Consider the following 27495-nt stretch of genomic DNA (forward strand, 5'->3'; position numbering starts at 1 on the left):
AGAACCCTAGATTGAAGAAGAGATCTACCGTCTTCTAGGTATTTGTTTGGCCTGTCTCGTACGAATCCCTGGTTATGAGCCAGACGTTGAGGTAAGGATAGACTGGGATGGACCGCCTGCGCAGGTGAGCAGCTACTACTGGCAGTACCTTCGTCAACACCCTTGGAGCAGAGGCAATGCCAAAGGGGAGAACCCTGAACTGATAGTGGGTGTCTATCATAAACCTGAGGTACTTTCTGTGCGCTGGCAAAATTGAAATATGAAAGTATGCATCTTTCTTATCCAATGTGGACATGTAATCCCCTGTAGCAGCTGCAGGGGGATAACCTCCAGCAGTGTTGTCATTCTGAATTTTTGAGGTTTGACATACTTGTTCGCTGGGTGCAGGTCTAACAGGGTGCATGGCGAGATACTTTTTGGGTACAAAGAAGTACACTGAATAAATACCCTGGTTTACCTAGTGACTGGGGACGACTTCTACGGCGCCCTTTTCCAGAAGTATCTGAACCTCTTCCAGCAGGATGTGCAGGTGTGCTGGTGACAGGTATCTGCTCTTCGGTGGGTGGTATCCAGGTGGTCGGTGAAACTCTATGCAGCAGCCGCGGAAAACATTCTTTAACACCGACTGGTATGATGTTAACCCCTCCCAGGCGTGAATGAATGATAAGCGACCCCCGACCGGGGAGGGTTGGGGGGGGGACCCCAATTAGCAAGTCACTTTGAGGTGGAGGCCAGGGATCCTCTAAGAGTAGAGTTCCTGCCTCTAAGAGGGCCTCTCTGCCGATACTGGCCATTACCGGAAGAGCCTTGGCCCGAGGACCAGGGGGGGTACTTCCTGAGCCATATTGTCCATGGGGAGACAGGGGGAAAAGATTGTCCACGAAAGAAACCGTGGGAGTTTGAGCATCCACGTTGGTGGAAGGACTTGACTGTGATTTGGCTGAGTGATTTGAGCGTTTCGTGCTCCTTCTTGGCAGTCTCTGGGGGAGTCATCGACAGCTTTCCAAAGAGGTTGGAATCCTCGACTGGTTTATTTATAAGAGGCCCAAGTGTCTGGTTTAAAGCCAGAGTTCTTCAATCCGGCGTCTCTTAAGTAAAGTCCCCTGGGCTAGAGTGCGTCCAGCAGTGGCCGCAGAGCCCAGAGTACTTTAAGATGTTGTAGGTAACCTGTCTGCCCTCATCCACGACCGCCAGCAGGCGTGATTGGGTGGGCTCTGGGACCTTTTGGAGGCCATCCTGGACTAAGCCCCATTGGACGTCGCTGTAGCTTGCCAGGAGAGTAGTATCGTTTTTTATCCTAGTTGAATAGGCCACAGAGGTAGTGATTTGTTTCCTGAGGGCACATTGTTTCTTGCAATCTTTATCTGGAGGGGCTTCCGCCATGGACAGTGGAACCCCTGCCCTCTTCCTAGTGGTTGTAACCACCAGGGAGTCTGGTGTGGCATGACCCTGTATGTATAGTGTGTCGGAAGGAGATGGGAGGGACGGTGAACACAAAGAAGCGCTTCTTTATGGAATGGGAGTAAGGGGATAGCCTGACTAGTAGGAGGCTTCTCCTCGAGGATATCCTCAACAAAGTCAGTGTCAGGGGGCTGCCTCGCGTGCCGCGATTGTGAAATGCTCAGCTGCTCTTTAAAATGGCGTTAAATAACATTTGGTCATCCACAAATGATGTCAGGGGTGTGGGTTGGTGAAAGCCAAGGGCCCTGAACCCCTGACAGATCCTGATCCAAGTCTGGTTCTTGGTCAACTGTGTCCTGAGCAAATGGATAAATGTCCTCCTCCTAGGTATCCTCTTGCTCCGAGACATCCAAGGTATCCTCTTGGTGGCCTTGTGCAGGGACGGGAAATCTCTGCAATTGATGTGGAATGGGGCAGGGGTCCTCTTCTCCAGGTCTTTGGAGAGCGATTTATTTGTCTAAGAAGTCAATAAATTGGGCCATTTAGTCCATATAGTTTTTAAATCTCTCCCTAGTCCATAGGGACGATGCAGAAGGGTCTGGAGGTGGAAATGATGGCCCAGAAAAAGGGGGGGGGGGGTGATTTTCCTAACAAGTCCTTCAAAATACTCCGACAAGAGGCGTTTCCCTTGTAGTCTATCAGCTGAAATATCTATAAATAATCAACAGTGTGTCGGCAACCATATTTTGTTTTGGGTTAACGCCTTTTTGGGAGGAATGCCATTTGCATGCCGCAAAGACGGTTGCCAGGAGGCCGCCGAACAAGGTTCGGGAAGCACCAAAGTTTTTGACGGCCCTGTTGGCGTTGCGCACTGCTTCGACACTTCCCACGAGGAGGCTTTAGGGGTGGTGTGCTTAGTTATTTGTGGTGCGTGTGTGCCCTTGTCGCCAGGGTAAGAACTCCCCATAACAGAGCCGGTGGTCCGTCTGTCGGGGGCAGGCATTTGGGAGCCTGAAGGGTCCACCGAAGGTTGATGGCTTACAATTCGAAGCCATCCGAAGAGACAGCGCCAACGGGAGAACGGCATATGTCATAGCATAGACCGCCCACCGTTTAGTCCACCTGTCCTTCAACGTCTTGGGTCGAAAGAGCTTGCAGGACTTGCATGAACGCTCGTCGTGATCGAGGTAGACACCGATTGCAACAGCGAAGAGTGTCCTTCCAAGGGAGCTTGCCATTACATGATGGATAAAATTTAAAAGGTCGTCGTCCCCATTCAGAGGATGTCGGCAGCCAGTGTTGGGCAAATTTTAAATGCAGTACCCTATGGGAACACTACAAACAACTATGACTACAGGTACAGGCAACACAACCTTTGGTATAAGCTTGTACTACACAGTTTTGGTAGCGTGTTGAGCAGCCAGGCTTATCTCAAGAGGGGAAATGTGAGCTGTTGTGGAGTTACAAAGATTCAGTTACAGGTATTGAAATAAACTTACACTCAAGGTTTCTTGCATAAACAATTAATGATTTATTTGTCAGTTATAAAGCCTTCCTCAGAAGGGAGAAATAAAATTATAAATATCTTTCAATACTGTACAATCTGAAATTCTGAATCAGACGAGACCCTTTTGGGATGGCCCACAGAAACAACCTACACCCACAGGCGACTTCAGTAACAAGGGTGCTTTGGACATTAATATCTTACTGCTGGCATTCAGAATATTCTTAAAAGGCAAAGGTTATTAGAACACAAGAATTTACAAATGTTCATAAGCAGGGCAAATACTTTCAGATAGCACTTAGAAGATTCATTCAATTCAATAGGCTAAGCAAAGGTCAATGGGCCAAAGTCTTTGTATAGAATGCAGCACTTCAGGTAAGTAAATGGGAAAGTCTTTGCACAATTTCTTAGGAGGCTTGGTCAGTCCTTCGTGGGAGTGCAGAGGATCTTCCAAAAGCTTTAGGCCAGCTTACAAGCAACGCACACAATCTGGTGTCCCTCTCCCTAGCTCTACGGTTTCCTGCAACAACTCTGAGGAAATTCAACCAGCTCTGAGATGGGTGCCCAGGCGGCTTACTTGGCATTTGATCGGTCCCACCAACTCAAAGGGAGAAGTCGTCCTTGCAGGGGTTCTCAGTCGATGCGAACTTGGCGATTCAGACCTGCAGCAGGGCTTCACCAGGCAAACCAACGGTCCAGGAGTTGCAGCAGCTGTCCTCTTCAAGCTCTTATTTGGTTCCTTCGTCCAGTGGTCGACTCTGCCTTCCAAGCCAAGAGACTTGGCTTTTATTCAGTTCTCTCCCATTCATTCCAGCATAGCTGTCACTCACCCAGCAGGTTGGCTGTCCTTGCTGGACAGTCAGCCAACCAGCCAATCACCACAGAGTGCATTTGGGTCTCCTAGGAGACTAAGCACAGGGGGTTTCGGGCACCTCCCTCACTTCCCGCTTACCCAAGACACTCTGGAGCCAGAGGCGGGTTTCACTCCTGAAGCCTGCTAAAAGCAAATGAACAAAGAGGCCAAACCTGGTTTGGCCTGCAGAGAACACCTCTAGAAGGACCTTTCCACAAAGACCTGGTGAAAAAAGAAGACCGGGCACCATTTTAACAAGGTTGGCTGGATGCCATTTTGAAAAAGATGGCTCCTGCGGTCACGGTAAATGCAAACCTTGGTAGTTCAAAATGAAACCACTGCCACCAGCCATTTCAATGAGGAAAGGGTAACATAAAAATGTGACATGAGCATTTAGACACAGGGGATACCAATTAACTTCTCCAGCACTCTATTGTAAGATAGGGCTAGCTGGGTCTAGCAAGCACAATACTAAGTAGAGTAAATTTCACTCTACAGCTCTGGGAAACAGTTTATCCCAGAGAAGGTATTTAAACCGTGGGAAATGTAAAAGACTTCCCTGTACTGTACCACTGCACTGAAGTTGCAGTGTGACAATTGTAAAAGATGATGCCTATGGAGTTGGTTAGACTCCATAACCAAAAAGAAACCCAGAGGTAAAATTCACACAAAAATACGGGAGAGTGGCAAAAAGGGTCACACTCCAGGTTAAAAAATCAAGTCCTCAAAATCCAGCAAAGTTGCTGGGTATCTCTAAGGTGGAGGGAATTTGCATATTTTTGAGAATTCTCCTTAACAGCAAGACCGACAGGACTCCTCGTTATGATCTCGAAGTAGACACTTATTACACCTCCGGTGTGTGTCCTTCCATGGGTACTTACCGTTGCAAGAAGGGCAACATTTAAAAAGGAGTCCTGTCCATAGCTCAGATTAATATCGACAGCAAAACCAGAAGGAGAAAAAAGGGGAGAAGGAAATGCATCCTTGAAATGAAAGAGCCCCAGAACCTACTCTCCCTACTGGATTCGTCTTCTGGGGTCTTGGCGTTGGTTGTAAAATAGTTGTCGGTGAAGGGTGATTAGTATTAAAACGACCTGAGGTCATGGTCAAAGATATACATATGCAATCTTTGAGCTCTGCATAAGGCGACCAGCTAGTTGGGCGGAAAAGAACAATCTGAGGGACCTAGATGTGCAAGGGATTTTGGGTACACTAGACGTCACGTTAGGGATAGTGTTACAAGCACGGCCACGTCCCCTTTCGATCCTAGAAAGACAGGATGCAATACTCTGCAATTACCACTAGATGTCGGACTATATGCACAGCATGTGACTAGGCAGAATCACAAGCATCAGAAATGTATTTATTTACACATCAGTTTTAGTTAAGCATTCTTTAAAAAGGGCAACTTTTTGCAACAGTCTAGCAAACTTTGGAATCACTTTACAAAGTCAATACAGTTGGTGGATACTCCTTGCACATGCCAATACATTTCTCCAACAACAAGAATAGTATTGCATTTATCTTAAACACCAGCATATCTTTAGACTCTGGGTTTCAGGAAGGAAGGGTTAGGGGGAAATAGAAAGGTTAGAACATACTTTCTTATAACATGAAGACAGTTTGAATCCTCTAATGAAATTTAGGTAAGCCTTTCCCCGGCAGTAACAGTGTTCAACAAATTACAACCTATGAAGGGACAAGCAATGCCAACATCAATAGATTAGAAGGAAGCCTTTAAGGAGCCAGGATAGCCAAAGTCAATTGGCCAAAGTCAATTGGCCAAAGTCAATTGGACAAAGTCGATAGTTCTGATGCACTTTGTTAGAGAGAATTCTCAGAAATGTGCCAATTCCCTCCACCTTAGAGACCCCCAGCAACTTTGAGGACTTGTTTTTTTTTAACCTGGAGAGAGTGAGACCCTTTTTCCCCCCACTCTCTCATATATGTGATTTTTGTACTCTGTGGGTCTTTTGTTTGTGGAGTCTGACAAACTCTATAGGCATCATCTTTTACCTTGTGGAACACAGCACCTTTAGTGCAGTGACACAGGGAAGTCTTAGATTTCCCCAAGGTTTAAATACCTCTTCTGGAATAAACTACCGTTTGCCAGAGCAGTAAAGTGTAACTTTCTAGGCCCAGCACACACTATCTTACAATAGGGTGCAGGAGGGGTTACCTAGTATCCCCTTTGTCTAATTTCTCATGTAACATTTTTATGTTACCCTTTCCTCACTGAATGGCTGGTGGCAGTAGTTTAGTTTTTACTACCGTGGTGTGCATTTACCGCGGGCTGCATTTGCAAATGCAGTAAAGCACTGACAAAAATGGCCCGGTCTTCTTTCTTCGCAATTTCTTTGTGTAAAGGTCCTTCTTGAGATTTCCTCTGTGCGCCAAGCCAGGTTTGGTCCCTTTGTTCGCTTTGCTTTTGGCGGGATTCCCGAGTGAAGCCTGCCTCTGGCTCCAGGGTGTCTGAGGTAGGCAGGAAGTGAGGGAGGTGCCCGAAACTCCCTGTGCTTCGTCTCCTAGGAGACCCAAATGCACTGATGATTGGCTGGCTGACTTTCCGGCAAGGACAGCCACCCTGCTGGTGACTGACAGCTCGACTGGAATGAATGGGAGAGAACTGTATAAAAGGCGAATCTTTTGGCTTGGAAGGCAGTCGACCACTGGACGAAGGAACCGAAGAAGAACTTTAAGAGGATGCCTGCTGCAACACTTGGAGCGTTGGTTTGCCCGGTGAAGCCCCGCTGCAGGTCTAAATTGCCAAGTTCATCTCAACAGAGAAGCCCCTTCAAAGAAGACTTCTCCCTTTGAGTTGGTGGGACCAATCAACTCAACACTAAGCCACCTGGAAACTCATCTCAGAGCTAGTTATATTTTCCTCAGAGTGCTGCAGGAAACCGAATAACCAGGGAGTGAGACTCCAGCTTGTGTGTTTCCTCTACAGCTACCAGAATTGAAGTTTTGCCATGCTTTTTTGACTATCCAAGTGCAGTGCAGGAGTCCCCCCCGCCCCCCTTGACATCCTCCCTCTCGTCCCCACGACCGAGGCTCAGGAACAGCAAGATCTGCAGGAACTGCCAGGAACAGAAGTCTTCAGCTGCTGCTTTTGCTTCATTTTAAGGTACTGTGAAAACCCGACAGAGTACTTGCCTCTTGCAGTGAAAGTGCTTGAAACTGTCCCAACTTGCAGGCCTAATCAGCTTGTGACCCAACATATGCTTCTTTCTATTACAAACTACTTCTGAGAACTATGGCGAAGACTTTTCCGTTTAACTACCAGAACTACTTTATCCTATCCAAGACTCTAGCCCATTGACTTTGGCCTAAGCCTATAGCATTGAATTGACTTCTGGTGAACTCAAAATATTTGCACGGTCTAAAGTATATTTGTAGTCTTTTTATGTTTTATTAACCTATGCCTTTTTGCTCCTACTTCAAAGTAGTTTAAATGCCTCAGAACCCTAAAGTTTACAGTACTGAAGTATATTTATGTATAATATATATATTGCTTCCTTCTAGTGAATGTTTTATAACTGACTGTTGAATAAATGAATAAGTATTTAACTAAGAAACCTTGAGTGCAAGTTTATTTGAATACTTGCGATTGTAGACCTCTGTGTAACAGCATTACAGCTCACATTCCCTCTTGAGATAAGCCTGGCTGTTCAGCTCGCTACCAAAACTGTGTAGTACAGACTTATACCAAAGGTTGCTTTTGCTTACACCTGTAGTCTTAGTTGTGTGTAGTGGTCCCAAAGGGTACTGCATACAAACACTGCTTCTCCCCTTGAGTTGGTGGGACCAATCAACTCCAAAGTAAGCCATCTGGACATCCATCTCAGAGCTGGTTAAATTGCCACAGAGTTGCTGCTGGAAACTGTAGATGCAGGGAGAGGAACACCAGTTTATGTGCGTTGCTTTTAAGTTGGCCAAGAGCTCCAGGAAGATCCTCCTGACTCCCAGGAAGCAGGACTGACTGAGCCTGATCCCCCCTCAACAGAGTGCGGGACCCCAGAAGCAAGGAAAGTCCATCTCGACAGCCAGGAACCGCAGTATTGCTATTTGTGATAGATGCAAGGAGCTGAAACATTGAACAGCCACTGAAAGTGAAGTTTGCTGGTTGCAAGTTTTGACCGTACCAGTGCATGGCAGGAGTCCCCCGACGTCCTCCCTCTTGTCCCCACGACGGAGGCCCAGGAACAGTAAGATCTGCAGAACTGCACAGGAACAGGAGTCATCTGTTGCATCTTTTCAACATTTTAAAAAGGTACTGTACAAAGTCTAAGAGAACTTACCTCTTGCTGTAGAGTTGCTTGCATCTTCTACTACTCACAAGTCCAACAGATTGTGGCCCTACTTGGATTCATCTTTTTGTTCAAAGACTCCTGAAACATTTTGCAAAGACTTTTCTACTTACCTTCAAAGAAAAGCTTCAGCCTGTATAGACTCTTGCCTATTGACTTTAGCTTAGCCTGTTTTAACTGAACGACTATTATTGGGGGATCTGAAAGTATTTGCCTGCTTAAGAAATATTTGTGGCATCTTGTTTGCTCTAATCTTTTCCCTTTTTGCTTGCTCTTAACTAAATCTGAATGCCAACAGTAATACATTAATGTCAACAGCACCCTAGAAATTCAAGTCACCTCTGGGTGTAGGTCTCTGCTGTATGCCACCCCAAATGGGCATTTACTGATTCTGAATTTAAAAGAATCATTTTGAAGTATGTGTGTGGGGTTTTACAGTGCTCCCTTCTGAAGAAGGCTTATATTAACTGACTGGTAAATACATTAATTTTTTTAAATCAAGAAACCCTTTGTGTAAGTGTCTGCTTGAATACTTGTCACTGAACCTCTGTGTAACTCCCCTACAGCTCACATTGACCCCCCTCTTGAGACAAGCCTGGCTACTTGTCCATACTACCAACCGGTGTAGTAAATGCATTATTATTATTATTATTATTATTATTAAAGACTTATACCAAAGGTTGGGTTACTACTGCCAGGCAGTCAGGGTTGCAGTAGTGCACCCTAAGGGTACTGCATACAACCTTGCCTAATACACGTCTTGGCTAAAGTCTTTCACAAAGTCAGACAGTTCAAAAAAGATCACTGAAGGAACACAAGCTGTTAAGCCTGTGCAATGGGAGTTGAAATCAACTCAAAAAAAGGTAAGCCAGTGCATTTCTCAAGTAGGAAAGCACGATTTTTGGCGATAAGGTAAATACCCCAAGCCCCCACAGTACCTCTAGTTGGAAGAAAGTGCCAGCTGGGTTCCACCTTGCTATAGCCAAGCAGACACTAGCTCCTGGGCATAGGTTGTGGGAAGGCATCTGGCGTGCCCCTGCGGCAGTACTCCAGGAAAGGACTTCGTCAGGTATGGATTTTCTTGGTTTCAGTGCCTCGCAAAACGAAACAATGCAGAACGAATATCCCCGGTTGGACTTTCCTTGCTCCCTTGGTCCTGGATCGGCATTTCCTGCTTCTGGAGGGTCCTTTATAGACTCCTGAAGCTTTTGGCCGGATATGTTCCGTGGAAGACGTTGCACTCGGCAAAGGATACTCAACCCCTGGCATTGGGCTTCTGCAGCACTGCAGAGGCACAGCAAGTCGGGAATTGCGCCAAAGTGGAGTTCGCCTCAGGGCTAGTTGGTCCCACTAGCCCAAGGGGAGAAGTCGTTCCGTCCAGAACTTTGAAAATGCAAAAAAGGAGGTGAGCACAGCAGCAGGGCTTCACCAGGCACTTCGACGTACAGGAGGGTTGCAGCGGGCTCATCTTCACAATTTCATCTTCGGATGTTTCTTCCAGTGGTCGACTTGCCTTTTAAGCTTGTTCTTATTCATTCACAGCCCTAGGCTGTCAATAACCCAGCACCCGGACACCAGTCGGCCAATCAGGACTGGTTTCGTTCAGGCACACCTAGAGACAAAGGACAGCAGAGTTTCGGAACCCTCCCTCACTTCCTGTCCTTCCAGACACACTGGGGCCAGGGACAGGCTTCTGGGCTGAAGCCTGCCAAAGGCAAAACACACAAAGGGCTCAAACCTATCTCAACGTACATAGTAAAACCCAAGAAAGAAAACAGAAAATGGTGAAAAAAGACGACAAGGGCCATTTTGACAAAATGGACACCCACGGGTGCTGCACTGCAGCTGAGGGTTCAGCTTGCAGTAAAAATGCACACTGGTAGTAAAAAGTTAACCACTGCTACCAGCCATTTAAACTAGTTAGGTTAACAGAAAATGTTACATAGGAAAGTAGGATAAGGGGCTACTAGGTAACTCCCCCAGCACGCCACATAAGATGGTGTGTGCTGGATCTACAAAGTAAAAAAGGTAAGATCACCTTACTATTCTTGGGAATAGTAGTTCACCCAAGAAAAAGGTATTTAAACCCTAAGAGAAATCCAAGGGACCTCAGTGACACTGCACTCAGGGTGCAGCGGGTCACTATAAAAAAAGCAGATGCCTATGGAGTTTGTCAGACACCAAAATCAGTGAAAATATAAAAGTCAGGGAAAAACACAGGAGGGAGTGAGAAAAAGGTCCCACTCGCTCACGAGTTAACGTTAAAAAGTCCCAAGTCCAGGAAAATAGCTGGGGGTCTCCAAGGTGGGAGGAAATTAGCACAGAAATGACAATTCTCCCCAACACTTTCACTACATCTGTCCACCAGGCCAAAGTATAGAAAACAAGCCTCAACTTTCCACCCCAGGCTGGAAGGGGTTCCTGTCCCATCTTGACAAGGATAGTTTACAAGCCTGGTCACATTGCCCAAACCCCTTCCGGAGAGCTGCGTGCCCTAGCTCATTGGCTACATAAGTAAGCTACAGACCATCCAAAAAGGAAACCAAAGCTTAGCAAGATCAGGACTGCTATTTTGCGGCTTGAACACAAGCCTCAGGAAATCCACATCCCCAACACAGAGCAGGGAGCTAAATCCCAGAGACTGTTTGGGGCCAAGAAGCGAGCTGGGAGGGGGGCGCTGTTGAGCAGCCAACAAGATGGCCGCCTAGCTACAGAGCTCCGCGACCCACGGATAAACATTGGCGAACAAAGGCAGAATCCAGCCATCTCTACACTTAAAAAACTACACTGGACGGTTCCTCTAACTACGGGACACATACGGCGTAAAAACTGCTACCTGCGGTTCAGCTGCGGCCGAGATACAGCCGACTACGTAGGCCGGCCCTGTACTCCCACTGGGCCTACCCCCTGGAACTTCGGAGGGCGATGGCGCCTGGGCGGCCCCGAGATACACCGCTGCTGGGCCAGTGAGAAACCTGCTAACGAACCTCCCAACGCACTGCCGGAACGGCGCGACCGCCGTGGGACAAAGGACCGCTCTGCAACACCAGCTGGAGCTCTTTCCAATCTGCCACCGCGGGCCCTGCCGATGGTGGGCGGCAACGGTGAGTGCCCCTGAGTGGGTTGGGGGGGTGTTGGTACACCGCCGCCCCCTCTACTGCCCTGCCGGAGATCCCGCGGGCCCCTTCTGCATCCACAAGGCGGCTGCGGCTGGCTCCCCATCCCCTTAACAATACTTGCCGTCCCTGCCTGGGCGTGGCGGCGCCCTGCGGCAACCCGCTCCTGGGTCCCGGATCTACGATGAGACGCTTTCCGCGGCCTGAGCTCCCTGCCCCAACATCGCTCGCTGCTCTACCGGGAGCCGGGCCCCAGACTCGCTCATAAACAGCGGCTACAGCCTGGCCCAGACGCAAGAACCAACCAGTTTCCCCAGCTCTCCCTCCCACGCGGCTGCTTCCCACACCAGAAGGCCTGTACCCTCCACAGGGGAGCTGGGACTGCACAGTACACCACGAGGGGCGAGGGCACCCCGCTCCATTGGCGCCCGCAACGGCAACGTGTCTTCACCCTAGTGGGCCTCCACACTCACCTCATCCACTGCACTCCGCCCAGAGAAGCCTAAATACCACCTAATGTGATACCGGCTTCACAGGAGCCCACCTGATTCTGCTCAGCTATCCCCACCCACTGCGGCTGTTGCGGGGCACCTTCTGAGCCCCCCTGACCCTCCCTTCTTCATGGCGCTCACTACCACTGCCCAACCCCGAGCTGGCCACCCTCAACTGGTCGTGCCAAATACCTACAATCACTAGGCGCAAATTCCCTACACGCCAAAACTACTGGCCTACTACCACCTTCACTACAGGGCTCTTGTACTACGGTCACCACCAAACCCGCCCAGCTGGGAGCTGCTCCTCATTGTAACAATGTCCAACAGATCGCGAGGAGCTAACAAAGTAGGCGCCATGGATAAGTTCACCAAGGCAGCGCCCAGGGCGGACCAGGCGTCGTCCTCCATGGTACACGTAGATGGTGATATCCTGCCGGACCCACCGCAGCCTGACTTAACTATACTAATGGAATCCATGGCCAAAAACTTTGCAGCTTCCATGAAAAACTGAACGGTATAAAAGGCAAATGTAGCCTCCCTGAGAGCTAAACTAGACCAACATGGGGACAAAATCACGGAGGCAGAGCAAAGGATGGGAACCAACGAGAATGTTCATACCTTACAGAGCACAGTCACGGAGCTCGTCCGCGACATGAAACAGGTCAAAGCCAAGTGCGACGACCTCGAATCGAGGTCGCGAAGAAATAACATTCGCATAGTGGGGGTTCCCGAATCCGCTCAGAAGGGTCATATGGAACACAGGGTCGAAAAACTTCAAGGACCTCCTTGATAACCCTGAGCTATCACCTTTCTTCACTGTAGAAAGAGCACATCACTCACTGGCACCCCGGCCTAAACCATGAGACTTCCCCAGACCAATAATTGCAAAAGTGCTAAGCTACAAAGACAGAGACCATATACTTCGCTTGGCCAGAGAAAGGAGAACTAAGGCTAGACTCCCAAATCAGGATTTTCCCAGATTTTTCTGTAGGGGTGCAGATGGAACGACGCCAATTCGGTGGTGTTAAAAAGATGCTCAGAGAAAGGAAAATAGAGTATGCGATGCTCTTCCCGGCTCGCCTAAAATTCACTCACCTCAACAAGCTATACTTCTTCACGGTCCCGGATGAGGCAGTCAAATTCATAGAGGCACAAATCCCACTAGCGGATCCCACAGATGAACCAATGAACGACAACTGAGATCAAAGCTTGCATGACCCTACTGGAGGCCTCATCAACCGAGCCCCACCTACAGACTGCCCCCCCCCGGGGGGGTGGGGGGTGAACTTGGCCCCCCCCCTCCTCTGTAGTATTATGGCCATACATAGCCCCAATGGCTATATTCAAGAGCATGACTCAGGGAAGGGGGTACATCCCTAAAGTACCTGACAAAAATGGCAAACACTGGGCCTGAACCTCGACTCCTCAGCCTAACTGTTAGGCACCGAACTATGCCAGTAATTGCTCAATTCTCAGGACCTAAGAACATACTTGTTTCTTTTTTGTAACCCTAAGTTCCATCAGCCGTTCAAAAGATTAATGTATCATCATCATAATATGCGTTAACAAATGTGGATCAGACGGCAGCGGTAGCCCCCACTACAGCTGCAATGCCTTCTAAGGTGGAGTGTTTATGTTTAAGCCCCTGATGGGCTATTAGTGAAGCGTCGCCAAATTGGAAACGGCACGCAGTTGGTTGCTCTAGGGGTGGGTATTATCACACTGCTAGTTTGTTCCGGGCGGTGAGGGTTGGGGGTGGTGAAGTTGGGGAATGTTACCATAGAATCGGCAGGAAAGGAATGACTGGTCTTGAAGAGAGGCGCATCTGCGCCACGGCTGCACATATGTTGGTAAACAGAGGCAGATCCTTTAGTCCCTTTAGTTGGGATGTCCCATAAACTGTCAGCATGGCTATTAAAATGATGACCTGGAATATTCGGGGATTGACAAATTTTACAAAGTCCTGCAGGATCACTGCATATGCACAAAGACACGGAATCAAGGTACTCCTGTTGCAGGAGAAACACGCTCTGAAATTCCTATCATCCAACCTTGCACAGTCCTGGGGCCCCAACAGATTCTATACCCAATGCTCCACCCAATCCAGAGGAGTCCTGACTCTCATCCACAAATCGTTAAAATTCATACTCCACACATCCCACATCGACACGGAGGGCAGATACGTGATCCTCCACTGCACTCTGGCCAACAAGGAATGCTTGCTTGTGAACTCATACGGTCCCAACACTCACTCCCCTGAATTTATAGATGCCGTGACCACCATCCTCATGAGATATGTGGAAGTTCCCTTTAATAGGGGTGGGGGGGAGGGGTTAGACACATGAATGTTACACAATGTGTGGAGAACGCTTCATCCCCACGACAGAGATTACCCTTTCTACTCCACAGTACACGACAGCTCTTCGAGAATAGACATGTTCTTACTGTCGGGGAGCCGAGTGGGCAGGGTGTCGAACGTTAAGATACTTGCATGCACGCTCTCGGACCACTCCCCCGTGCTGCTGCAAATCCAACTGGGTAACAATCCGGCAGCCCGCCCCGCCTGCACTTTAAATCTGAAGCTCTATCTGATATGGTCTTTAAAGCGGAGATCCTGTCGGACATAAACACTTTTTTTGAGAACATCACCACGCAGGACACACCCGAGGGGACCCGCTGGGAGGCATTTAAAGTATACATCAGAGGGATGTGCATCTCAAGGGAGGCCGGGGTTCTCAGAGCCATATGGCAGGCCCTAAACAGCTCAGAAACGAAGCTCAAAACTTTAGAACAGCAGCATGCTTCTGTGCCAGCTCCGGCAACCCTAGCAAAAATCAGAACAGAACTAGAACGGTTTGAATCTCACGCCCTGAGCGAGGTGAGATACTTTGCTCGCCCTGTGGCTGCCCGACGGTATGGTGAGGGTGACAGACCCAGTACAACCCTAGCTAAATTAGTACGAGTGGAGGGAGGCAGGTCCCGAATAGATAGTATTGTAGACGAACAGGGGCTACGACACTGGTCCGACCAACCCATCACTGACACCTTTGCTAGCTTTCATGCCAGTCTATATGGCCCCCAGCCGGAACACAATGCCCAAGACCTAGATGACCTACTAGAACGGATCCCTATGACCCTCATCTCCCAGAGCACCAAGGAACAACTCGATGCCCCGTTCACCTTGGATGAGATAGTCCAGGTAATCTCTGACCTTCCGAAAAACAAGGCCCCGGGTCCCGATGGGCTCACATCTGAGTTCTACCGGGAACACGTTGCCATCCTAGCTCCCATATTGCACGGGGTCTGGACCGAATCCCTCCAGTTAGCCTCCCTCCCCCCTCCTTAAGGGAAGCCCTAATCACCGTCCTCCCCAAACCAGGGAAACCTCCAGACGAATGTGGTTCCTATGGGCCCTTATCGCTTATCAACACTGACATGAACATTTTCGCTAAAATAATTGCGAATAGATTCCTTCCATTTATGCCCCACGCAGACCAAAGTGGATTTGTCCCTGGCCGCTCTACTGCACGCAATATCTGCCGATTATTCAATGTAATGTCCAGTATTGACCCAAAAACGGATGCAGTGGCGGTCACGCTAGACGCCCAGAAGGCATTGGACATGGTTTCATGGAAATACTTAAGGGCCGTGCTGAAAAATGGGTATAGGACCAAACATGCTCTCCTACATAAAACTGCTATACACTGATCCAATGGCCAGGGTGCTTGTCAACTCATCGTCTCCTCTCCCTTTGCGCTACACAGGGGTACCCGCCAGGGATGTCCGTTCTCCCCCATCCTTTTTGCGCTCGCCATTGAACCCATGGCAGACCACATTAGGGACAGACACACCCATAAAGGTATTCAACTACAGGATACACCGGAAATCATCTCACTGTATGCCGATGACGTACTTCTATATGTCAGAGACCCCTCCACACACCTGGACCCGATCATCCGAGACATAACAAAAATAGGAACGTACTCTGGTTTTACCATCAACTATTCTAAATCCGAAATATTCCCCCTTAAATGTGGCAACCCAGCAACCATCATGCAAATTTCCCCTACGCTGGTCCCCAGGGGGCATCACGTACCGAAGGGTGCAAGTGGCACTAACCATAGCTTCCTTACTGGAGGATAACTACGAGACAACTGCACAGCTCATTGAATCCAAGATGCTTAAATGGTGCAGCCTCCCTCTGTCCCTGGCGGGCAGACTGTCCCTAGTAAAAATGTTTGCGGCCCTTAAGCTTCTATATCATTGCCAACGTACCAGTATGGCCCAGGAAGCAATATTTCAAGAGGCACCATGCAGCGTGCGCCCAATTCCTTTGGCATTCCGGAGCTGTCCGCAAGTGGCAACACATGACCCCTCCCTACGAAAAAGGGGTGTTCACAGCCCCAGACCTAACCCTGTACTGGATTGCAGCACAGGCCCAACATGCCACGCACTGGTACGCACACTTGAACCCACCCCCCCCCACGTCAAATTAGAGAAACTGGCAGGGGATGGGACCAACATCATGACCCTATTACTACATCACACGTTCCGGACAGACGCCCCAGCAGACCCTGTGGCCACCAGGATAAGAGCATGGAATAGGATTCTGAAACCGACACAAGAGCATCACCCATACTATAAATGGCTACCCATATGACAATTCCCAGGATTCTCCCTCACGCACGACCACCATTTCACGCGACACTGGGAGGCCCTGGGATATCGAGCACTAACTGATCTATACCCCAATGGTAAATTCATCACCCCCCCAAACGTGGCGGCCCGAGCACTCCAACTCAGCACTTGAGCTACTACAATACTTCAGGCTAAGAGCGGCGGTTCGTGCATATGGCCCTCCAACCCAGACGAGCCCCCAGACTCACCCGAAATCCAATACATAGCAAACTCTACAGGCGGTAGGGGCATAATATCCTCTCTGTACAAAACGCAGCTGGAAAAGCGAGAGAACACATCCCTTAAACCACGGGAAGCTTGGGCTAAAGAGCTGGAGATAGAAATCACTGATATGTGGAACAAAATGTGCGGGCACACGCGCAAAGTCTCCCTTAGCGCTAGATTCCGCTGTATACAATATAAACTCCTCAACAGACTTTATTACACACCCCGACCCACACATACCCGAAATGTAACTCTGAAGAGGCAGATCACATGCATACGTTTTGGTCCTGTGTTGCGCTATTGTCGCAAAAAGATGCATTTTACAAGGTTGGAAGTCCCCCCCCCCCCCCTCGAGATATGGTTGAAAGCCCTCACGTGGGTACAAATCTGTGAAGGGGAGTATATTGGATCCCTGCCCACGCCATCCCGCCCAAAGAATGTGTGGGCAGAACTCTGCAGCTATCTGAACAATAGAGACGATTTTGAGTGGAGCTCCACCCACCCCCCTGCCCCCGCCCCCACTGGGTCTGCCAGACACATCACCATAAGCACTGCGCACCCCGCGCCCCCTCGTGCTGTCAATCATCCCCCTCCCTATTTTGAGCTTCATCAATAAGTGCATGATGTAATGCCTAATGTGACACTGATTTCTGTTCATCTCTGTGTAAGATATGCTATACCGGTCTTAATTTTCTGCCAATAAACAAAAGTTTTTTTTAAAAAAGAAGCGAGCTGGGCGCTATATCCCAGAGCCTGTTTTTGGGGGACAGAAATGTGCTTGGCAATAAGTCCCAGAGACTGCAGATGAATTGGGTGCTATATACCAAAGAAGATTTGATATTGTCCTGTCCCACCCTGGTGGCCTAAGTCTTGCAAGCAGCGCTTGGCTGTCAGGACAGTCTTGGAAGGTCCTAGCATGACTTACTCACACATCCAGTCTTCAGGCCAGCATCTTGGAATTCATCTTTTTCCACAAAATAACTACAGTTGAGGGTCCAAAGCCCCAATGCAGAGAGCACTTGCCAGAAATTATTAAGACCGATAAAATAGTGTTGGAAAAATATAACAATGGGAGGGAGAGCAGGATAAACAAGCTGGGATTGAAAAGTACCTTAAGTGCCACTTCAGCACTGATTTCATCCTGGGTTTCTGCTAACCGTTTCTTAGCCACCTCAGTCCTTCGGTCGCAGTCTGCGATAAATGAATTTAGGTGATCCATCGCCTGAGGAGGCAAAGAACATGAGTCGTAATTTGACAAAAAACAAGCAATGGAGACTATAGCAAACCGCGACAGGCATACCTTGCAGCTAGCAGGTAACTCAATTCCCTGCGCTCTAAGGATATGGTTCTTGAATGGTCCTTCTTAAACTGCATTCATACAAGTACAATGAGTAAGGATCTAGCAGTGGTGATTACAAATATTCTGTACCTGTACTAATAGTCTACAGTGATCTTATGGTTACCAGATTCAAAAAGCGTGGAATAATTCCCCACCAGCAAGCCAAGTATAGAAAAGCATGCATTTTCCATTACAAATCTATGTGGCATGAGTGGACTTGAGAATACCAGTGCAATCATGATTAAAGCGAGTATAAAAGTTACTTACATGCAAATACAGTTCTCCAGCACAGACAAAATACTTTTTTCAGCTTTTATGAATCGTCTCCCAAAAACAGACTGGGAATAGTCTTAAATGAAGTCTACCGTTCTATCATTTTTTATGAGCAGCTCTACAAAGACTTTCTACCTTCAGTAGGGCTGGTGCCCTCAATCACTCACTATACACAACAAATCTCAACTCCTTCAACTTCAGGCTGTGCTAGGGCAGAATTCTACATTTACTGGGTTCTGCAGTCACATTTTATGGAACCCCCTAATCTTTTTGCATCCCTTTGAGCCCAATCTCAAGTTGTCCCCCAGGGTTGGTGTTTGTGTTTTCTGGTTAGAGGGACTTCAGAGTCTCTGTGCCACTACATCTATTTTGACTTTCAGATCGCAGTTCATCATAACTAGGTCGGCCGCCTACAATCTGTCCACCGGGTCAGATTCTAGAAATCCATGTTAACAGTGGGAAAGCAGCAAAAAGAAAATGTTTTCTAACACTGGGTAAGTAATGCTTGTCTTCTGAAGCTTGTGAATTTGCTTAGACCATCCATAGATTAGCATGCACTACCGGATAAAGGTGGTGGAGGAGCTGAAGGGACAGATATGAAAACATGTTTTAATACTGCTTGGCATAACATGTGAATCTGTTTGTGACGGGAGTATCAACACAATAGAGTTGCACGAATGTAAAGCAGCAACATGGAGTTCAGTGCACACAAATTGCCTCTAGTGGTACCTTAAAAACGAAAGCGGGCAAAGCTCCCGCACTGTGCGATTAATTTACTTTCAGTGTAAAAGGGAGAGTTCTGCTGGACAAGTAAGTGTTGTTTACACCCGACCATCCATCCATCCATCCATCCATCCATCCATCCATCCATCCATCCATCCATCCATCCATCCATCTTGCAATAGCAGTTTTTATGACTGGATCTCCCTCGCTCCCCGTCGCCATTGAAACAACTGGTCAGCGTTGGCACTCATCATAAGGTAGTACATGACTACCCTGTGTACGTCAAGTGTATGAAGTGTCTTTTTGGGTGCTTTGTATGGCAGTTTTTTTTTTGTTTAAATATTTGTATTACATAGAGAAGGTCAAAAATTACAAAGTTACTAAGTTTTCAGGAAATTACATAACTTAGTACATTGAAAGGTTGCACAAATGAAATCAGTATATTTGATTTCAGAAGTTACCATTAAATTACTATGATAAATAAAAAACAGATCAAATTCAGATAATTAGGGGGAATTTAAACACTACAAACAGACATGAGACAAAAAGGAAAGAGGTGGGGGCGGGGGTAATAACTAGAAAAGCTTATTATACATTAGCATTCAAGCATTGTATGAATCTTCAATTTCTTATTGAATGTATGCAAATAATCAAATAATGAAGCATGGCATTGTTCCATTTGACGAGTCGAGCAGATTGAGTTCCATCAGAGATTATATGAAAGCTTGGTAGCATTTTTCCAATTGCATGCATATGAAAAGCAATGTTAATAAACAAGTAAAACTATGAAGGAGAGTCCATTTGATTTATGACCAGATTGATTATAGGGCTGATCATTAAATTAGCAAGTGTTAAGGTTCTGTAAAGAGAAAAATGTATTGCACCTGAAGCCAAACTTTAGACCAAAAAACATGAACATATGTACATTTGAAGAATAAATGCGTAAAATCAGCATGGATTCACTACAGGACCAACATTTATTGAATGCACCAACTAAACTGCGCGGTACAAATGACCATTAACATTTAGCTTGGGTGGCATTGGATAAGTTTGGAGAAATTAACATTCTTTTGTTTTGGAAGAGAATAGGAGATTTTGTCCTGGCCGCTTGTAAGATTTGACGTGCCTGATGAGGTCGGAGAAAACATGCAATGAAAGGTCTTGGTGAAGAATCAGTTCTGGTAAAACGAGGTCTGATTCTATGAGCCCGTTGAAGTTCTAGTGGTGGTGAGAAGGTGATAGCAAGGTGGAAGGGATCAGTTTATTCGAAAATTGATAGGATCAGCACCTTCAGATTTTTCTGGAATCACATAGAAACGCAAGTTGTCCATTCGATTTCTGTACTCCAATTATGTAACTTCACCTTTTAGTTGTAGGATTTTTGTTTGCATGCTCTCTATGCCTTCTACAGTACTGACTCTCCTCTGCTTCATCAAGTATGCCAGAAAAAAGTTTAGTCATTTTTGAAGCCTTTAAGTTCTTCTTGAATAGAAGATGAAAGTGAATCAAGTGTATGGATAGATTACTGAGTTATTGAAGAATCTTTTCCATACAAGCATTGAAAGGTGAATTTGTGGAGGACGACATATGAAAATGTCAGTGATGCTTGGTGATAATAGAAAAGAAATTTAGATGGAAACTGAATAATTCCACTTTAAAGAATAAAGAGTATAATGAATGAATTGTGAACCAGAAGAGTTTGCCATTGTGCAGAGAGTGAGCCAGTTAAGGACAACGCCGGTTCCTGTGAGGATATTCAATGGCGCACTTATATAATGGTAAAGGTGAAGCCATAAACACTGAAGGTGTTAGCAACACGTTAATAGGGGTCCACATGGGACCATATTTGTGAAAAAGGGCAAAGATGTGGTAACCAACAAAATACTCAGCTCAAATTAGTGAGCATATACTTCATATGGCGATGGTAAAGCGCCTTAGATTCAAACAAAATCGTGGCTGGTATAATAAAAGTAAGATTGAGATGATACCGATCGATGGATCTCCAGAAATGATTACACAGTGTGTGTAAGAAGCACAGTTGCAGCAAATGTGCATTTAGCAGTTTATCTCAGAAGAAAAATTCACTGGGATCAATTTAAATGCAGTCCATAAGAATAAGCATTGGAGTGCAGCAACAGGGTAGTATCCTTAAAATTACTTTAAATGATATTGTTCACTTGAAGAAATCCAAGAGATTTCAAATAATCAATGAAAGTTTAATTATGTAATGTTAAGTCTTGATTACATACAAATCTGCAGTTAGTTGTAGTGCAGAAAGTTCATACCTCAGACTAAGTGGTTTACCCTCGGCGCGTCGTCCTGGTCAGCTGACTAGCTAAGTCGGGTTGCCTCCTACTCGAAGTCGCTGCTGAAGGCCTCTTCAACGTTCCATCTTAGTGAACGTAGCTCTTGAAGTATACGAAGTTGAAGGGCGACGTCGGAGGATCAAAGCTGTAGTCCGCTGGAGCTTATAACATTTCTGCACCAGCAGAGGTGCATCGCGTTATGTTGAAGCGAACTTCTCTGTGAGGTAAGGAGGCTCCATGTAACGGTGCATGGTTAGCGAAGTGCATTGCAGTCGTATACCAACTTTATCGTTTAGCCAGAAATCATACTGCCGTACAAAGTGTTTCAGAGATATATACTGGTATTAGTTTTGAAGAGAAGTCGTAACAAAGTGAGTTTTAAGCAAAAAAAATCTCCCTTGGTCCGGAGCTCCTCAGCCATCCTCTATGCCGCTCGGCCACGCCCCAGTTGTATGGCAGTTCTATGGGCCGATTGAAGTGACATTATGAAATATATTTTAGTGAGAATCTAGGACGTGTTCCTAAAACCCCTTTTATTTTTGTGTTTGGAGACAAATGGTTCTGGCACAGAATGCCTGTAAATCACTTATACATACTTCTGATGGAAGTGATGGCATTAAGAAACCCCACTTTGAAATATCCTTTTGCGAGGCTTTATGCACTGGTTCAAAGGGTGGCCCCATAATAGAACATTTAAATCTCATCCGGGTGGTGGATGGGTCACTGCTGAGTATTTGCATTTAACCCCTTCCATAAACACTTGGATTATTGGGATCATCCACGAATAAACCTTGTGTATGCGGATAACACTGTCAAATGCACCTTTAGAGAATTGTACACCACACAAGGAGGCCTGCAAGTATGGTTTGTTGGAGACCAGTTAAAAAGGACCGATTTTAGTACAGCAGACGAAAAAACGTTTGCACTTATTGAAATCGCAATATCTGGTGATGGTTTTAGCACCTCATTTAATATTTCAATACATCATGTAGATACAATTTAAGCAACCAAACTATGACTTCAGTAGCCAAGTTGCTAAGCTGGTTGTATAAGGTGTTGGGAGTGTGATGCTTTTTCATCTTGTTGTGGCAACAGGTTGTGTGAAGTTGCCAGTTTGATTGGTGGGCATGGTGACATTTTCATCAGGTGAAAGTACCATGGGTGTTTTGCCCAAATTGGTGCAATGATTAGCAATTACGGATTCTTGGTGTAACTTGTGCACTACTTTGCGCAACAATGGAGTCAAGGCAAAGAAAAGTGCATGTAAATAACCTGGTCCAGCTCATCTATACAGCATTTACTAAAGACTACCTCGATGTGAAGCGTTGCTATTTTGCATTTTCTGAGTGTTAGGCAAGAATTGATGGAGTAACCCTGTGGGAGACTACACAACCCTCGTCCTCTTTATAGGCCTGTAATAACCAAGTTGGTAGTGTGACTGAGCAGCCAGGCTTATCTCAAGAGGGGTAAATGTGAGCTGTTGCAATGAAATTCGCAAATACGAGTAACCAAGTAAAGTTTTCAGTTATAAATAGTTATTTATTTAACATCAGTTTTAAAATAAGCATTCTTTAAAAAGGGCAATATATGGAACACTCAAATATACTTTAAAATATTTACACAGAATCAACACAAAGCTAGTAGATACCCTTTTGAGATTTTTTTTTTCCACACACACTTCATACACCCTGAGGTGACCACCAACTAGTACAGTAAATTATAAGTTACTCACAGTAGTGACTAACGTACTTTTAGTCCATAGTTCCCTTTCCTCCATACTGTATGGGCGATTACAACTGATTGTAGCCCCAGGGTGGAGAGGCGACCCTCTTTAAGCAAATAGGTTCCTGAGCACTGCCTGTCGAAAGCTGCATCCAATCTAGAGCCGGCATCCAAACAGTAATGCTTGCAGAAAGCCGAGTGAGAGGCCCAAGTGGCCGCCCTGCTTATGACTTGTCAAGGGACATGGCGCTGGAATTTGATGGTCATTGCCTTGGCCATGACTGCGTGGGAATGCACGTTGGCCGGGATCGGCTTGTGCTGGCCCTCGAAAGCTTCCTTGATGGCAGAGACCATCCAGCGGGATATGGAGGCTTTGGAGGCCCGATAGCCTTGCCTCGAGCCTCTGAAAGTGAGAGGGTCCGACCTTGCGGAAGCCCTTGGTCCTGTCCAAGCAGAATTTTAGGGCGCACCCGACATCCAGGCAGTGCAGCACTCTGTGCTACATCCTTGAGATCGGGAAAGAACGTAGGGAGGACCATTTCTTCGTTCAAGTGAACTGCAGATGGAACCTTGGGCAGAAATGCCCGGTGCGTTCGCATGACTACCTTGTCTTTGTGAAAGGTGGTATATGGTTCATAGGCGACCAGCGCCTGGATCTCGCCGACTCTGCGAGCCGAGGTAAGACCGACTAGTAAGGCCGTCTTAATGGTGACTAGCCTAATGTCCACAGACGCCATTGGCTCGAATGGTTTGTGCGGCAGGGCACACAAGAGTATGTTAAGGTCCCACAAGGGTGCAGTCTCTTGACGGACGGGTAGAGCCTAGCGAGACCAGTCAGATGTTTGACTATAGGGTTGGAGGAGGAAAAGATGCCTTCCTCCGAGTTCCTGTAAGCCCCGATGGCTGCAAAGTATGTGTGGCAGGTGTCCACCTGTATGTCCGAATGAGCGAGGTGCGCCGAAAAGGAGAGCATGTTGTCCAAACTGCCGGCCAATGGGGTCGATTCCCTTGGAGTCTGCCCAGTGGCAGAATGTGGTCCATTTGATTTTGTACTGGGCCCTGGTGGCCTTGCTCCTAGCACCCTGTATGATCTCCAGATTGGCCTGTGAAAGGCTAAGGTGCTGAAGCGTTACCTGCTCAGGTACCACCTTGTGAGGGCTAGTTACCCTGGCGCGGGGTGGATGATTCTGCCCCCCCCCCTGCTTCGCCAGAAGATGTGCTGGGCCTGTCGAAAGGTGTATGGGGAGCAGGCTGAGTAGTTCCGAAAACTATTGTCTGGCCGGCCACCATGGAGCTATCGGAATGATGAGGAGTCGGTGAGACTCCTTGATCTTGCAAATTACCCTGTGGATCAGGGGGTTAGGCGGAAAGGCGTAGGCTTTCATGCCGGTCCACTGGCGGTGAAATGCGCTGCCCAGAGAGCCGGGGCCCTGACCGTGCCAGGAAGCGAACTGGGGACACTTCTTTGTGTGCCAGGTGGCAAAGAGATCCACTTGGGGTGACCCCACTTGTTGAAGAGCTCCTGACAAACGAGGTCGTTTAGCTGCCACTCATAATTGTCTGCTCCCAACCTGCTGAGCCTGTCCGCCTCCAGGTTGGATTCCCCCGGGAGGTGGACTCCGAGAGGTAAATTTCGTTTTCCAAGGCCCATTCCCATATGCTGATTGCCAGTCTGCACAGAGGCGGGGATTCTGGTGCCTCCCTGCTTGTTGACATAGTACATGCTGGTCGAGTTGTTTGTCTGGATGAGGACAACCTTGCCCTTGATAAGTGGTAGGAATGCTCTGAGTGCTAGCCAGATGGTGTTCAGCTCCAACCAACTAATGTGGTATTCCTGCTCCTGTCGATTCCAGGTGCATGTGCAGTGGACCGAGAGATCGTCCATGGTGGCTCTCCAGCCCTCGAGTGAGGAGTCTGTGGTGATGGTGGCCTACGTAGAGGGCGGCCGAAAGGGTTTGTGCGTCCGTAGTTTGCAATCCATGGACCACCAAGTTAGGTCCGGGTGGAGAGATGGAGGAACATTGCTCATCTCGGATTGCGAGCCCCGCTGCCGATTCCATGAGGCCGCGAAGTGCAGCTGAATCCTTCTCATCCTTAGTCTCGTGTTCGGCACAGCTAACAGAACCGCCGCTAGTAGACCCAGGAGATGTTGGTACCACCATGCCGAGGTCACCTCTCTGCTGAGGAAGTGGGCGGTGGCCCTCTTGATAGCCGAGATCTTGTCTTCCAACGGGAAAACCCTCTCGGAGCACATGTCCCAAATGAGTCCCAGGAATGTCAGTCTGCATAGGCTGCAGCTGTGACTTCTTGAGGTTGAGCGAGAAGCCCAGTTCGTGCAGTGTGTTCATAAGGTCATGGGAAGAGTGGTGAACCGCTTCCGGAGATGTAGCCCTGACGAGCCAGTCGTCGAGGTATGGGTAGATGTGGGGGTCCTGCACTCCAAGGAGGGCCGCTAGAGCGTTCATGAGTCTGGTAAAGAGTCTGGGGGCCGAGTTGAAGCCAAACGGAAGGACTTTGTATTGGAAATGGTAGCCCATGATCCTGAACCATAGGAAAGCACAATGGGGCTGCCAAATCGGGAAGTGTAGGTACGCGTCCTTCAGGGCCAGGGAGCACATCCAGTCTCCCCTGTCCAATGCCTCTGCTATAAAAGCTGGCGTAACCATCTTGAATTTTTGCTGGGGTAAGGAGAGGTTGAGGAAGGAAAGGTCCCGCACAACTCTCAGGCCTACCTGGTTCTTCTGAATGGCGAAAATCCTGCAGACGAAGCCGAAGCCTCGCTGGGAGGCTGGAACTTCATCCACTGCCTGGCTCTCTACGAGCGACCGGATCTCTGCCAAAAGAGTTTCTGTCCCAACCTGTGGGAGTGGAGGGGAGGAGGGCGGAGAGGCTGCGATAGGAAGGCGAGGATCCAGGGGTCCGCGAAATTGTGGCGCCAGAATTGTGCATGGAGAGCAAGCCTGCCCGGATAAAGACTTTGCCTTTTGTGAGCTGTTCTTTTTGTCCAGCTCTTCGTCCGTAGAGGAGTGGAAGAGCCCCCCCCCCCCCATCTCTCCAACAGTGGATCTACAATGAGCTCCTGGACATCCAGGTTGAATTTCGTTGCCCGGAGCCAGGCTGTTCTCATGTCCGTGGCAATGCAGATGGCATGGCCTGAGGTATTGATATGTGCCACTGGATTCCACGAGGTCATGCGCCACGAGCTTGGCTTCCGATAGCCCCGCCTTGAAGCATGATTGGCATTGGGTGGGGAGTTCCGGGAGGAAGTCTGCAATCTCCCGCCATAACCGTTGGTTGGCAACAGCCAGCATGGCATCTGTGTTGGCCTGACGCAGGTGCAAGGAGGTGTTGGAGTAGATCTTGCCGTATGCCTCCAAGATCTTCTCCTTGCCTAGCAGCGCCGCAGAGGAGGCGGCTGAGGACGACTGAGGCTTTTGAGTATAGTGATGCTGCAGCGATCACCAAGGAGTGAGGCTGAGGATGGGTCGAGAGCAAGAGTGTATCCCCCTCCATCTGCCTGTACTTGGCGTCCAGGCGTCGATTGACCGGCTGGACCGGGTGGGGCTTGAGCCAACCCCTTTTGGCCAGGGAGACCATCGGTTTGCAGTGGAATCCCTGTGTTGGCAGAGGGGTGTTTTGTGAGGACTTCAGCCAGAACCCCCTCTGCCAGCTGTTCGACCTCGGGGAGGCCCAGATATTCCGCCAGGCCAGCAAGTTGTTCATGGAAGGCCCTGGCCGAGGATGGCGTGACTGGATCCTCCTCCTCGTCCGTACCCTGCGGATCTGGAGGATCTTGTGGAGGAGGGGGTAGAAGGCGCTGGCGGCTGGGATACAGGGACAGCAGCCGGAGGCGGCGGCGGTTGCAGAGTTGGCTGAGGAGCCGGAGGAGGCAACTACACCAGGGCCTGGGGGCTCGATGGAGGCGTCTGTGGTGCTGTTAGCATGGCAGGGAGGGCTTCCCCGACTGCATCTTTGATGGTAACCCTCATCTGAGGAGACCTCATGAGGCCGAGAGACTTCTCAAAGAGCACATCCTCACTGGCCAAAGAGGTGGCAGGGGGTACCGACGGCTAGCAGGGGGCTGCTGGGGCTGCTGCATACCCTGTCCATATGGACGCAAAGGAAAGTTGCCCTGCGCAAATGAAGGGTAGACTGTAGACTGTAGACTGTAGACCACGTACCTGGTTGAAGTCAGCCCCACCTTGAAACTCGTTCTTCACCGAATTTGCGGAATGGCGTCGGACAGGTGCCCCTTTCTGGCACGGTGGCCATTTTGTCAAGCTGCCTGCCACGTGTCTGGGACGTGTTGCTCAGCCCACTGGGCGCTGCCTTGTCCAAGACTCTTGCGTGTGTATCTCAAGGCCTACCCTGCTCCTCGGCCCGGTAGTTGTGACACCTTCGAGACAGAGGTCGGTAGAGCTGCGTTTAGGCACCCCTTAGGACGTAGTCCCTCAGGTGCAGACCCGGTACAAGAACCTTCCAGTCCCTTGACACTGCGCCCGGGAGGATCCGAAGAACCCTCGACCCGAAGGCCGGTAGCTGTAGCAGCCTC

The 27495-nt window shown here is 48.3% G+C and overlaps 1 protein-coding gene across 3 annotated transcripts in view; it reads right to left on the reverse strand.

Annotated features, from left to right (window-relative positions):
* The window catches only part of LUC7L2 (LUC7 like 2, pre-mRNA splicing factor), a 291524-nt gene that overhangs the window by 152051 nt on the left and 111978 nt on the right, over positions 1-27495 (reverse strand). For all 3 annotated transcript variants that reach the window (XM_069652700.1, XM_069652701.1, XM_069652702.1), the window contains one exon: positions 17692-17802. In XM_069652700.1, coding sequence (XP_069508801.1) covers positions 17692-17802 — 111 coding nt within the window. The remainder of the gene's footprint in view (positions 1-17691; positions 17803-27495) is intronic.

Source organism: Ambystoma mexicanum, chromosome 3p (assembly GCF_040938575.1).
Source record: "Ambystoma mexicanum isolate Mex_15411 chromosome 3p, UKY_AmexF1_1, whole genome shotgun sequence".
NCBI lineage: Eukaryota > Metazoa > Chordata > Amphibia > Caudata > Ambystomatidae > Ambystoma > Ambystoma mexicanum.